At 42.9% G+C, this 13944-nt stretch overlaps 6 protein-coding genes across 6 annotated transcripts; 2 read left to right on the forward strand and 4 right to left on the reverse strand.

Annotated features, from left to right (window-relative positions):
- Positions 1–850: 850 nt before the first annotated feature.
- L203_104221 (uncharacterized protein) lies at positions 851–3124 on the reverse strand (the record flags this gene model as incomplete). Its single annotated transcript, XM_066213608.1, has 3 exons — positions 851–1560; positions 1607–1839; positions 1887–3124. 3 exons carry the CDS (start codon positions 3122–3124, stop codon positions 851–853), a joined length of 2181 nt encoding a protein of 726 aa, XP_066069705.1.
- Positions 3125–3439: 315 nt separating this feature from the next.
- L203_104222 (histone H3) lies at positions 3440–3947 on the reverse strand (the record flags this gene model as incomplete). The annotated part of the gene is made up of 3 exons (XM_066213609.1): positions 3440–3610; positions 3655–3839; positions 3887–3947. 3 exons carry the CDS (start codon positions 3945–3947, stop codon positions 3440–3442), a joined length of 417 nt encoding a protein of 138 aa, XP_066069706.1.
- Positions 3948–5212: 1265 nt separating this feature from the next.
- On the reverse strand, positions 5213–5781 carry L203_104223 (histone H2B; the record flags this gene model as incomplete). Its single annotated transcript, XM_066213610.1, has 4 exons — positions 5213–5282; positions 5329–5472; positions 5522–5643; positions 5689–5781. The coding sequence occupies 4 exons, from the start codon at positions 5779–5781 to the stop codon at positions 5213–5215; spliced, it is 429 nt and encodes a 142-aa protein (XP_066069707.1).
- Positions 5782–6232: 451 nt separating this feature from the next.
- L203_104224 (histone H2A) lies at positions 6233–6720 on the forward strand (the record flags this gene model as incomplete). The annotated part of the gene is made up of 3 exons (XM_066213611.1): positions 6233–6308; positions 6356–6451; positions 6497–6720. The coding sequence occupies 3 exons, from the start codon at positions 6233–6235 to the stop codon at positions 6718–6720; spliced, it is 396 nt and encodes a 131-aa protein (XP_066069708.1).
- Positions 6721–9617: 2897 nt separating this feature from the next.
- On the reverse strand, positions 9618–11018 carry L203_104225 (uncharacterized protein; the record flags this gene model as incomplete). The annotated part of the gene is made up of 4 exons (XM_066213612.1): positions 9618–9625; positions 9679–9696; positions 9755–10758; positions 10807–11018. 4 exons carry the CDS (start codon positions 11016–11018, stop codon positions 9618–9620), a joined length of 1242 nt encoding a protein of 413 aa, XP_066069709.1.
- Positions 11019–11240: 222 nt separating this feature from the next.
- Positions 11241–13761, forward strand: L203_104226 (ATP-dependent RNA helicase DBP10; the record flags this gene model as incomplete). The annotated part of the gene is made up of 4 exons (XM_066213613.1): positions 11241–11319; positions 11377–11800; positions 11846–13664; positions 13717–13761. 4 exons carry the CDS (start codon positions 11241–11243, stop codon positions 13759–13761), a joined length of 2367 nt encoding a protein of 788 aa, XP_066069710.1.
- Positions 13762–13944: the final 183 nt, after the last annotated feature.

The following is a 13944-nucleotide window of genomic DNA, read 5'->3' on the forward strand; positions in this document are numbered from 1 at the left end:
TCACATCTCGCTGTTGTCTTCTTAGAGAGGCGGCGATTGCCGACATATTCAATTCACCAATCTTAATAATTTTCTTAAGAATTTAATGCTTAAACAGAAAAGCTTGAGAATGTTAAGCTCAATGCAATCCATGCAGCTTCTGCCAGTAAGCTCAGCGAGCAGCGATATATATGAGTAATCACGTGATCGAGATAAGATAAGTCAAAAGGTTCCGCTGATAAGGAACTCTTGGCAACTTGCAAATTATTCAAGAGACCGATTTAAATTATCCCACTTCATAAAAAGACGACATTATGATTGACACCTTTGCATTTGTATTTATCCTGTCTAAGTTCCAACATGGTTCACAACGGGCTTGCCTACAGAGCAGGGGTCATTACTCCTCCTCTTCCAGTGTTCTGTAGGTCCCTTCTGGACTCTTTCAAACAACGGCTTGCTATCTCAAGGCAAGTAGACATACAGATACCTATGCCAGTATATACCCCAGTAATCATTCTCAGTGCTTTTGTCTATTACTTCTGGCCAAATCGGTGCAGGGCCTGACGGGAAGTGGGTTGAAAGCCAAATAACCAACAGAGCAGTACGTATTTGGTCCAGTTTTCACTTTACATAGAGCTCAAGCAATGTGGATCCCGCCCCTGCTAGAGGCTGCATTAGCGTTGCCAGTTTACTCATGAGAACCGACGCCGATATTGAGTGTATGATTGTTTTACCCAGGAAGGCCAAGCTGTGATCATAGCCAGATAGTAATTTTCATGACAAATGTTTTGAGTATGCAGTTTGCATCAACATTATACTTAAACCCAATTAATACCTTTACTCTCTACGTCGAAACACTCAACTGGAGCATCTACCACCCAACAGCATCCCCGAGATACCGCCCAATTCCACTAACGTTTTCAGAAACAACTCTCAGTAACCTCTCCTCTACATTCTCAAATGCCACTTTTGCTCCTTCTCGTTCTTTTTCTGCTAACCCTTCTTGACTCGTTTCAATGATCTGCGCCTGCTGTTCCTTCTCTTCTTCTTTCAAAACTGACTCTGGTATTGGTAAACCGTACCTCTCTCCCAACAAGTGTTTCTTCTTGTTTTGTACTTGATCCTCTGTCTCAGCAGGAGTTTGGAAAGACACAGCGAGTGCAATTTCTGCACGTAATGTTCGAGCTAAGTTACGGATTACCAAAGCGGCAAGTAATGCTGTACCTGTCGGATGCCTTCTTGCGTCTTGTGGGGTAAATCGACCTTGGAAGGATAGCTTGGGAGTGGGCAATGGTGGTGGTAGTCTGTTAGTGATAATTTGCGAATTTAAATGAGTGTTGGGCAATGCTGGATGAGAGATAACCATATTTGGTGGAATTATAGTTGGCTTTTCCAATGGGAGATGGGTGAGTAGGTGGGAAAGTGAGCATGGCGAATGGTTGCAGCGGGCCCATTGGCATTGAAGATGGACAGATGACGTAAGGTGATCTGATTGAACATGCTCAACTAACTGAGCGGCATTCTTGGCACCTTGACGACGTTGACATTCGTGCCAGAGGCACAGAAATCGTTCTTCCTCATCTGGATGACATATTAGCCATTATTTAGCGACCTTGGCCGAGCGTACCTGAATATTTCCTAAACCCAACGCCACCAATAACAAATTTCTGTTGTCCCATCTCATCATGCCAAACTTTAGCACTCGCACCAGGGAACGCGAGAGAAACATTTCTGATTACTTCTGATGCGCTCAACAAAGGTTCAGAAGCGGCCTCCCCTGAAAAAAAGTCGCGATAGGCATGCCAAAAAGTGACTTGCAGGACTTGTGCTGTTGATGAATAAATAAATGTGTCGTGCATCCTATCCCTCGTCGTGAGTCACAGTCCCTCATTATATTGTCAACATACCAGGCAATGGATCTTGCAGGTTCCTTCATAGTAAACAGCTTTTTTTTTGTGGCCTCACTCATCGTCGGCGGCTTGTCTCCAACTTCTACTACCAACCCACTCCCTCCAAACTGCTCCAGATTTTTCTGGCCCCAATCTCTCTCTACTGTTCGTCTTTTGCTAAGCTCTTCGGCACGGATGGCCCCTCCTGCTGGGTTGAGTATCATCTTGCCCCGCTGAGATGATGGCGTATCCCATTGTGCAGGCATTGGGCGACTGTTGTGTTCCAAAAGTAGAGTAAGAGATTTGAGGTGTTGAGGAAATGACGGGTATGAAAGGATTGTTCGAGCGCTACGAGCATCGATTGAAAGTGAGATGAGTAAATCTAGGATAAGATCTAATAAGGGGCCCGGTGTACGGAGAACGAGAAGTTGTAAAAGATGAGGAATGAGTTCTTTTGGTGGGAGGGGGATGTTAGGGATAGTTTGGCCCATGATCATCAAAGACAATATTTCATTCATGACCGCGCTGTCTCTTGTGTCCACAAACAGCTTCGGGAACACGTATCCAAATATCCTTTTAATACCAGGGATTTCTGGACGTATATAAGGAAAGATGGACTGAATCATTGTCAAGATATGATGTATCGGTTCAGGTGTTTGAAGGAGAATATGCTGGAGAAAAGGTAAAGGCAGGGCGAAGAAGTCATCCAGAAACGACAAAAAGCTGGCTCTGCAGATGATTTTGGCATTGGTAGCCGTGAATGATGCGTTGCGAAGGACAAGCAAAGAGTTGGTCGCTCGTTTCTCGACCACAGGATCATTCTCCCATTCAGGCATGGCACCTAACGCCAAATCCCTCTTCTGTCTTTTTGTTGCCCTCTCGCCCACATCAATCTCACTGCCCTCACCAAATTCTAATCTTCCAGCTTTAATCTCAAAGATGACCGCCTCCTTCTCTAGCCCTTCTAGCCACTTTGAAGGCCATTCTCGCAACGCACCCACGCTATCTACCCAAGTTTCTAGCTTGAAACGCTCTGGATAGTCGAAGCTTGCAATGACAAGTCTGGGTAGTGCCCAGTCAACCTCAGAAGGGATTGATGAACGGAGAGCAAGAAAAAGACGGTTACGAGGGCCTGGGTATAATTCAGCAGGTGAGGGCGTGTATGGCGTTATACGCGATGAATGGTGTAGGTGGTGGTGAGGCAGAGGGGCTATTGGACGGCCTGGCGGATGAACATTAGGTATTGGAGCAGTCATTTTGGTATATTTGAATAATGTTGAACAAAGAAATGAATGTTGAATACGAATGGAAAGGTGTTGATAAAACGGAATCAAATTTCAATACATGAAAAATCCCGATTGCAACTCAACTCTGCCAAGTGACCATTCAATTCCAGCTTTAAATTCTGTAAACATCTGAAAGAGTAATCTCAAGTAGTTCAACTGCAGCAAAAATGTAAATCAGGCCAGGCTTCATGCGTCACTACAAAAAGAGAGCCGGCTATGTATATAAAAGAGCATAAATCAAAAACGAAAGTAATAAAAACGACCCCATAGAAATCAAGTCTCCACTCAAGACCTCTCACCTCTCAACCTCCTCGCGAGCTGCAAGTCCTTGGGTTGAATGGTGACACGCTTAGCGTGAATGGCGGCCAAGTTGGTGTCCTCAAAGAGAGAGACGAGGTAAGCCTCGGAAGCTTCCTGAAGAGCCATGACCGCAGAAGACTGGAATCGGAGATCGGTCTGATGCATGTCAGTCTAGCTCAGCTCAAACAATCTCGACACACCTTGAAGTCTTGGGCAATTTCTCGGACAAGTCGTTGGAAAGGAAGCTTCCTGATGAGGAGCTCGGTAGACTTTTGGTATCGTCGGATTTCTCGAAGAGCGACAGTACCAGGCCTGTACCTGTGAGGCTTCTTAACACCACCAGTGATAGCAGCAGTGGTCTGCTTCCTAGCAGCCTTGGTAGCCACTATGTCCCATCAGCCAAGATACAATGCAGCCAACACTACCACTCACACTGCTTCCTGGGAGCCTTGCCACCAGTGGACTTTCGGGCGGTCTGCTTTGTTCGGGCCATTGTAAAAGTGTTTGTTGTTTAGTTGAGTAGAATTTGTTAAGAGAATGGAGAGAACTTGTTGAATGAGGAATGGAAAATTGACGGGCGGATTGGAGGTTTATATACACACGAAAAAAGATTTGTTTGACTCGTGCCTGAGAAAGAGTTTCAGGGATGATATCATTATCAGGCACAGATAAATCGGAAAATAAAATAATTATAATTATAATGCCGATTTTTTTTATAACGCCGATAATAAGAAATTGTAATTAAAATATAAAGTCGTGACGTGTAGGATAACCTGAGAATGCCACGGCGGTCATGGGGGTTGTCTTATCAATTGAGTCTAATTGTTTGGTTCTCTGCATCATCTTCATTTTCTTATCATTGCTCGCTTCAGCATTTTCGGATAGTTTATATAATGGAGAGTGTCTTTTGAAGTTGGACAGCAGTACCCAACTCTTACTCAAGGCTAGGTATGGGAGCATGGGGTTATCTTTGGCTTTGTCTGTTGATCCGGCATTATCGCTATGTATTGCCTAGAGTATTGGATGATATGCCAGTCGTAATTTGAATGCTAAATTGACCTACAGAGTTTCTGGTGATAGGTCGCATTTGTTGGCCTTGCCTAAGATTACTTTTGTCATCGGTAGCCAGCTTTATTACACGGAGTGCAGTTAGTTTGCCTACTTTCTGCCTCATTGGTATGAGGATGATCTTGGTCTTGTACCATTGAGTCTATGTCTATTGTATATCAAAATTGAATTGCTACAGTTGCATTTGCACATGTATAAAGGAAGACATGTTGGTCTTGAACTGTAACACTCTATACTTTGTAGGATTGACAAGTAGTAAAGTTTGCATCTGCCATAATACTAACATTGCATTTAGGCCCAAGTACACATGTCTTGAGAGGGATCAAGGATTTCAAGATACAAATTTAAGACAGCACAGCCGTAGGAAGGACGACATAAATCACTTGGAATGACAGATGCTTTGTAATGAACGTAATATGCCATTATAGCCAAGTTGGCAAGTGTGAACATTTAATAAAAACGACAGTTGTTCAATTCATGAGTTCAGAGACATTGACTGAGTAAGGTACCCTGAAACTCGGCTCGTGATCACAACATGCCATGTTAATTAAGGAAATCAAAGATGGTCAATCAGGGCAGTCGTAGACAGGACATTCATGTCAAAAAAGCGAGCGAAGACGAAGGATAAAAAATGTGACTATATACTAGTGCACTATACAAGAAAACCCCTACACCCAATCCATCGACCATCTATTTAGAAGAAGAGTACTTGGTGACAGCCTTGGTACCTTCAGAGATGGCGTGCTTGGAAAGTTCACCACTGAGCATCCTGTTAGCTTGGTTCATCAAGATATATATCGACATACGGAAGAATAAGTCGGACAGAAGTCTGAATCTCTCGGGAGGAGATGGTTGATCGGTGATTGTAAGAGGCAAGCTTGGAGGCCTCAGTGGCAATTCGCTCAAAAATGTCGGAGACAAAAGAGTTGAGGATAGCCATGGCCTTGTTACTGTGATCATTGTCAACGACTGAAGATACACTAGTACCATAAAACGTACGAGATACCAGTGTCGGGGTGGACCTGCTTGAGGACCTTGTAAATATAAGAAGAGTAAGACTCAACCCTCTTCTTAGACCTCTTCTTAGCGCCATCCTTGGGGGCAGCAGAAGTCTTGGCCGCCTGAGATACTCGTCAGATCACAATACTTTCAATCGACAGACATACCTTGGCAGGAGCCTTGGAAGCGGCGGCAGGGGCCTTAGAGGCGGGCTGGCTTTGGGAGGCAGGAGCCTTGGAAGCAACAGACTTGGGAGCCATTGTGATGAAGTTGAGAGTTAACAAAAAAATAAGTTAAACAAAAGCAAAGAGTTGTTGATGTTGAAAAAGATGTTGATGAGAGAAAGAAAAGTTGGAGAAGGAAAAGCGAGCTTTATAAACCCTGGGGAGTCGCGGTGTTGGTTGAGGCCCTGAAAAAAGTCGTGACGTGAAAGCGAATTAATATTTTCTATTTGGCCGTTCCTGACTTCCAGCGTCATCATTTTCTCCTTCCACCTTTCAACATACACGTCACCACTTTCTCAGGCACGCGCATATTCGAACCAGGAATAAAAAAAGTTGTGACGTTGCCTTTTTCAGGGATTGGCCGTTGTTGCGAACATTTAAATACCCCTCACATTCTATCTTTTCATTTTTTTATCCAACAAGTTTCCAACTCTTCCCTCTGCTCTTTTTTCTCAAACAACCAAACCAACTACAACAATAACCAACAATGTCTTCTGGTGGCAAAGGCAAGGCTCCTTCCGACACTAAGTCTTCTTCCCGATCTTCCAAGGCCGGTCTTCAGTGTATGTATACGTGTTGTGTTGGTATGCCTTGCGCTGACTTGTTGCAGTCCCTGTTGGTCGTATCCATCGTCTCTTAAAGAAGGGCAACTATGCTCAGCGAATTGGTTCCGGTGCTCCCGTTTACCTTGCCGCTGTCCTTGAGTGTATGTCTTGATTTGTTTTGATTGCCACATGCTGAATAGCAATAGACCTTGCGGCTGAAATCCTTGAATTGGCTGGTAACGCTGCCCGAGACAACAAGAAGTCTCGTATTGTCCCACGACACCTTCAACTTGCCGTCCGAAACGATGAGGAGCTGAACAAGCTTCTTGGATCAGTTGTCATCTCTCAAGGTGGTGTCCTTCCTCACATTATGGCTGAGCTCCTTCCCATGAAGACCAAGGGCAAGGCCAAAGCTTCTCAAGAGGTATAGGGAGTTGGTTTTTCGTAGTCTTGTGTTTTTTTTATTATATACTTCGTTTTCGCTAGTTTTATTTATTCTGCACTGATGCAGTGATGTCCATGCCTTGGGCTTTTGGGTAGTGTTTGTAAGCCCGAGTACAATTAGTAAATGCTGAGTTGAAATGTCGGCAGTAAGACATGACAAGGCTGATGCTATTGTTCATTAACATGTCAAGATGGGAGCTGACTGGAAAAGGCTGCAAGGCAATCAATATTATTGATTGCACTTTTTCTACCGTACCCGACCGTCATCTCTTACCGGCTTGAGAGACTCTCCTGTTTGGAAACTAACCTCTGCCAGTTCTTTTTTGACCATTTTTTGACCGACCGACAACTCAGTTTTTCAAGACTTCTATATATCCTGCTCATTCAGACGGACATGATTATGACTGGAAATAGTATATAGGTTATTGAGACCTGGTGAGATTCAATATTCGCCAATACTAAGCTAACAATCCAACACAATTCCTGTTTCATTACCCTTCAATAGACCATCCAATTTCGAGCCATTCACTCAGCTGCCAAGTTGACTTGTTGGCTAGTCATATCAAGGCATTTCCCCTTGACGAAATGGGTAAGCTCACATGCAAATCTGTTGGTGGAATGGAGAAGGACAGAACTGGCGTATCCAGAGATAGGAACTTGAGAGAGTAATTTCAAGCTTTGTTTTTAATTAGAAAGTTTTCTTTAAAAAAGACAAATTATTGGGCTTTTTGCGTTGATACAAATTGTTTATAATCTTTTTCTAATTATTGTAAGTTAATTTACAAATACGAATCTCAAGTGATTACAACTTGCATTTACAATTTGTAATAAAGAACTGATTGGACGCCAAGTGTATACAATTATTATTACGCTATTCTTCCAATACTACATACGTGTCATTTATAGAGAAGATTAGGATTATTTACAAAGCGCTGCTTTCACCATTCACTCATCAACTTTACCTCATACTTGTAATCATTTCTATTAGACTTTTATCGTCTGATTTCTACAACTAAACAATAGCTGCGATGATGTAATATTACAACCTGATCAAATTGAGAATCATCTTTACCATCATATTCTCAAGCCTTGCACTTGTTTGGAACTACAACTATGCCTCTAATGGGCAGAAAAGTTGGGGATTTTGACTTGATATTTTCCCTCTGAGGAGTTGGTATTTTCTCCTTGCTTGCCAGGACCATGGCAGGCAAAGGACAGTGTCAGGACCATGGGCAGAAGAAGGCGAGAGGAGTACAGGCTATTGTGTATATGGAGGACATGATATAGTTGGTTCAACTGGGATCTGGCCCACGGTAGTAGAACTTGTGGAGATATAAGGAAAGACTTCTTGTTCATAACTCCCTACAGAATGAATCTAATAGCTGCCTTCGTCTGTGTTAGCTAGACACATCTTACCGGGTCACTCTCGTCCCAAGGCCTTCAGTTAACGCCCGAGAATCCATCCAAATCCTGACATTGCCCAGCCTGTTTTTGCTTGAAAAGCGTTCAAGTGCTTGAATTATTCCATTTATTATAGTCTCTCTTTCTCTGTCTAAAAAGCTTCCATCAGAAACAGAATGGTACAGTCGTTTTGACAGAGCTGCTTTTTTCATGAGAACCAAATAGCTGCCTCAATAGACATTCGGTTCGGACGAAAAGATGTGTAGGAATAAGTTGGATATATCAGATTTGAAAAGACTATGGTGATAGTACAGCACTAAACATTTACTTGCCAGAACCACAACGAATGCAAAGAATTGTCAAACTTAGATATTGCAAGCTGATAATATGTTATCCAAAAAGTAAACATTTCTAGAGATGGAAATGCTAATGGATGAGGGATTTATAATCATAATCGCAGCATTTTCATTCTGATAAGAAATCACTCCTTAGCCGTGGCATAAATGCTAATGTATTCGAGTTGTAATTGAACTGCTACAACGATAAATTACAAGTCAATCAGTAACATGGCTTGACGACTCGGTCGCTCGACATTGAGGCCATTCGTGGTATTACACTTTGTATATCCGTCTGCCAGACAGAGCTATATGTTGGTTTTGAGATACTGCATCAAATGGGCTGAGTTTACGCATACAAGATGTATTGCAGTTATACAATATTTCAATACTCTTCGTCTTGTTTTTTGATCTCTTGTCAGAGTAGTTGGGAGTGTTAGTGGGCTTGGAAGAGCAGCATATCACTTTCATGAATGGTACTGAGTTTAATCGTGAAAATACTCCAGGCATGTTTTGGCAAGGTGAGTGTCGATGCCTACCACATTTTAATAGTAAAAAGTCGTCAGAATACTTGGCTCACCAAGTGTTAGGGTTGAAGCAAGGTTTAATGCAGTTTGAGATTGTACATTCATGGTCAAAGGCAAGAAGAGGTAAAGCAAGTAGGCATAAAAATGCTCTAGTTCTGGTTCTTGACGATTTTTTTTTCTCAGATCCTAGGGCAGACGTACAACTTTCAACTTGTTGTCTTAGGTCACTGGTTGGGGTTATCTACTATATTAGCTGCAATGGTAAGCTCCTGTTGTGCTCACCCAGCAGCATCAATGGCCATCTTTTCTAAAAGCACTCAAGAGAATCAGTACTTTTTGAAGAACAGACTCTTGCTGTACAGAGGAAAGATTGATTAGTTTTCGACGTTTCTAGTTATCGTTGTAAAGTTGATTAAAGTGTGAACGCTCTGCTCGCAATTACCGGGATGAAACGTGTGATAATCTACTGTGTAATTGCAGTTTACATATGGCAGTCAGTGGACACTTGTATATATCTATATAAAGTTTAACATTACAGTCCCCTATTCCACCTGTAATACAAGCAATCCAAGATGTAAAAAAAATCCGACCAATGAATACAACACCCACTGTGTGAGGCTTCACTGTACTGTTTACGTGTTAGCTGGTTTGTATAAGCAAGACGAAGTAGGATAAACTCACAGAGAGGATCTCGGAAATCTGATTTCAAAAAAGGATGTAAGCAGCAGAAAGAACGATGAATAATCAATACACTCACGCTTCTGACTGTTGTGAATAAATGCAACTTTAGTCTTGTGTTGCTCTCTCTTTTTAATATCTTGAAAACTTCTGCCTTGTTTTTTAGCCCATTTGGCCTCACCGGCATTTCTAGCTTTCATCAGCTCTTGACCCTTACCAAAAGCACCGTGGCCACCAGCAACTGGCACAAGTGCAAGAGAAGGGTCGGCAAGACGCTGTCTGACTTGTGCGACCTTGAGCGCAGAAGGATCAACTCCAGGTTCGGTTGATGGACGATAGCGTTGGTCGTAATAGACCTTGAGAGACTTATGGCCTAGTGTTCGTCCAGAAGGAAGAGTCAAAGAAAGACCATCAGAGGCCAGAGTGATGGATTTTTTCTTGGCCTTTTTTGGTTGGTCTGCCATATCTATAACCTCCTCATCGGACTTGACCTCTACGTCTTCGTCTTCATCCTCCCAGTCTTCATCTTCATTCTCACTGCCACTATCTCCGCAAAAATCGTAAAAGTCGGCCAACTCTGCACGGTCTTCCTCAGTTTCGTATGCAAGTTTGCAATGTGCCTTGTCAATCATGTGTTTTCTCACTGCCTCAAAACTACCAAATTCTCTGCCACCATTGGGGCAGAAAAGACAAAGGTTTCCGACTGCCACCTTTTCGCCGAGATAAGACAGAAGACCAGGTAAATCAAACAAAATTTCCTTGTCTGGGATGAAGAAGCTGTGAAGCGAAGACATGTGGCCAACATTTTGTTCAATGGTTTCAGAATGGCGGGCACAGAAAAGACAGTCTGTAGGCTTGATACGTCGTCGAAGGTTGGCCAACTTTTGTTCAATATCGTCTGCTTCATCGCTGTCAGCCTCCATGTCACTTGCTTCGTCTTCATCTTTCTCCTGTTCATCATTCGATCGAGCGGCTGGCGTTGCCTCAGCCCTTTTAGGATTGCGAGCAGCGGCAGCTTCTCTGTCTCTATGCTTTTTGGATTGGACGTGCGATCTAAATGCGTTTTCTGAAGAAAACTGTTTACTACTCCCTGTCAATAAAATATTCTATCTAAGAGTGATCAAAACTCACTTGCAGGCAGAGCAAGCCAAGCTTCTCGGGTCAGTTCTAACGGCGTTCTGTTCCCTCCTCTCCAAAACCTTTTCATTGAAAGAAGCGGCGGCGACAGGAGGCAAGTTGGCTACTCTTCTCTTCATGTTGTACCGATGCCAATCGGTCAAGAAATGAGCACGCTGCTCATCAGCAGTCTCAAAAGCGACTTTACATGATATACAGGTAAACATGTTTGTTCAAGTTTTTTAAAAAAAGGTTTCGCAAATTCAAGATAACTTTTGTCTTTTCTTAAAAGAAAAATTGACTCTGATTATAAATGTAGTGGCAATAACTCGTCAAATAATAAATAAATCAATATTATTATTATTTTCAAAAAAAAAAAAAGTGGAGGTTTTTTTCTTTTTCTTTTGACTTTTGCATTTTAAATCATATCAAGAAAAGATATAAAAAAAATGGCAGCTGCTCTTCCTTCATGGGCATTAGACATAAAAGATGTTGGAGAAGTTCAAGAAAGGGCAAGTGGCCCCGGTGGTCAATGGGCAGCTCTTAGTAGGTGCATCATTGGGGTATGCTGAACTGACAGTCTAGATGTCGAACCAAACCTCATTCGTTCTCTCTTGGTGCGTAAGTTTAAGGTGCCCACACCTATCCAGCGAGCGAGCATTCCTACAGCGCTCTCAAAACCACCGAGAGATATCCTAGCTATGGCCAGGACAGGTTCTGGTAAAACCTTAGCCTACTTGATCCCATTACTTCAAAAGACTGGTGCGACACATCATACACAAGGGCCAAGGGCTCTGATCTTGTGTCCCAGTAGAGAACTTGCTGTCCAGATTTATAGCGTAGGCAAAGATCTTGCGAGAGGGGTAATTAAAGGTAAGGGAAAGGGAAAAAAGCAAGACATGGATGGCGAGGGCGAGTTATCCACCAAAGAAGGATTAAAATGGGCTGTCATCATTGGAGGTGAGGGCATGGATGCTCAATTCGCAAAGATGTCTGCCATTCCAGATATGTGAGTAGTGATTGCATACATACTTTGCAAAATTGACATTCTTAGTATCATTGCCACTCCAGGTCGATTCCTCCATCTTATTGTTGAAATGAGATTTGACCTTCGCCATCTTCAAACTGTCATTTATGACGAAGCCGATCGTTTATTCGAGATGGGCTTTGATGTACAACTTCGCGAAATTCTTCATCGTCTACCTTCTACTAGACAGAATATGCTGTTCTCTGCCACTCTTCCTTCGTCTGTTGCAGAGTTTGCCAAGGCAGGACTTGTCAACCCATTACTCGTTCGTCTTGATGCTGATCAAAAGATCTCGTCTGATCTTACTTTACGCTTTCTCAATGTCAAGCCCACAGAAAAAGAAGCTGCTCTTCTACTACTATTGCGTGAAATTCTGGGTAAACCTAATCAGCCAAAGCTTGCTGATTCGAGTGACTCGTCTCAAGCTATTGTGTTTGTCGCCACCAAACATCACGTTGACTATATTGCTGAACTTTTGCGTGTTACCGGATATCGCACATCCCACATCTACAGTTCTCTTGATCAAGTTGCGCGAGCACAGCAACTGTCACATTTTCGAAGTCGCTCCACAAATGTTCTTGTCGTTACGGATGTTGCTGCTAGAGGCCTCGACATTCCTGTTATGGATCATGTTGTCAACTATGATTTTCCTGCTGGCCCGCGTATTTTTGTTCACCGTGTTGGTCGTACCGCGCGTGCAGGGAGAAGAGGTACTGCTTACTCTCTCATTGTCAAGGAAGATTTCCCCTATCTGTGTGATCTTCATACATTTCTAGGAACTGAGAGAATGGGCGAGTCAACGGATGTCTTGCGAAGCTTGCCTATCGAGCTTATTAGTGAGCAGACAGAGTACGTTTTTTCCAATTTGGAAGAGATTGCCCCCCATCTTACTGCTCTACGAAATGTTATGCGTAAAGGCCAAGGTATGTTTGAGCGTTCTCGCTCAAAAGCAAATCCTACATCATACCGTCAAGCCAAAGCTCTCGCTTCCGCACTCAGCAACAAACCGCCACGGGTGGATGATATGTTTGAAGATGCAATGGATGACGAGGTCAATGAAGAAAAAGCCAGGTTGCTTGCAAAAGTGGCAGCTTTTGTTCCTGCCGAAACTGTTTTTGAGGTGGGAAAGAGAGAGAGTGAAGGAGCGGTCATCATGAAAAGGAGAAGAAAAACGGCAGATGATAAATTTAAACGGTCTGCTCGGCGCGAGATTGAACCAAACGCGACAAATGATTCATATCAAGAAGTAGAAGGACAACGGTCAATTTCTCAACCTTCTATTAAGAGCTTCAAAGATCATTCATTCTACCTCGAGCATTCTCAAAAAGGCGCTGAAGTTGAAAAAGGATATTCATTAAAATCTGGTCTATCTGATGCCCTTTCAACTGCGGTAACGAATATGACTGCAGACGAAGGAGCAGGGCCTAGAGTACAGAAAGCGAGTCAGCTGAACTGGGATAGGAAGAAGCGCAAATTTGTGAAATCGAGCAGTAACCCTGATGGAGAAAAAATGATCAAAAGTGAAAGCGGTGCTTTGCTACCAGCAAGTTATAATAGTGGTAAATATCAAGAGTGGAGGCAAAAGAGGAAACATCTGCCAGATGAACCTGTGAATGCCCTTGGTGGAGGACGCAGAGGCAAGCATGGACCACCAGGACACCAGAGAAGCAAGGCAAATGAAGAAGATAGTGAGAAAAGTGTTGCATCCTGTGCCAAGGGCAACAGTAACAGGAAGGAGGCATTAAAAAAGAAGAATACTGAAAAATTCAGGAAAAGGGATACGAAGCAATCCTCAGGTCTCAAGTCTGCCGACGATATCCGGAAACAGAGATTGTTAGCACAAAAGGTAATACTTGTCTTTCATAGTAATAATTGTAATGCTCACTGGAATCTTCTAGAGAAAGGAGAAGAATGCTCGAAGACCTCACAAGGGCCGAAAATGATTAGCTTCTTTATCTTCGTCATCGTTCCATTATTTACAGAATTGCTACATTCACTATTGTACAAATTAAACTGTATCACAGGACAAACGCTCAATGCATTTCCCATTATACTATAGTCAAATGTTTAACGAAGCTTATATGGAAAGCCCTTTTGGTAGTGAAGATGGCATAGTCATGATTTAT

The sequence above is a fragment of the Cryptococcus depauperatus genome, chromosome 5 (assembly GCF_001720195.1).
Source record: "Cryptococcus depauperatus CBS 7841 chromosome 5, complete sequence".
Classification (NCBI taxonomy): Eukaryota; Fungi; Basidiomycota; class Tremellomycetes; order Tremellales; family Cryptococcaceae; genus Cryptococcus; species Cryptococcus depauperatus.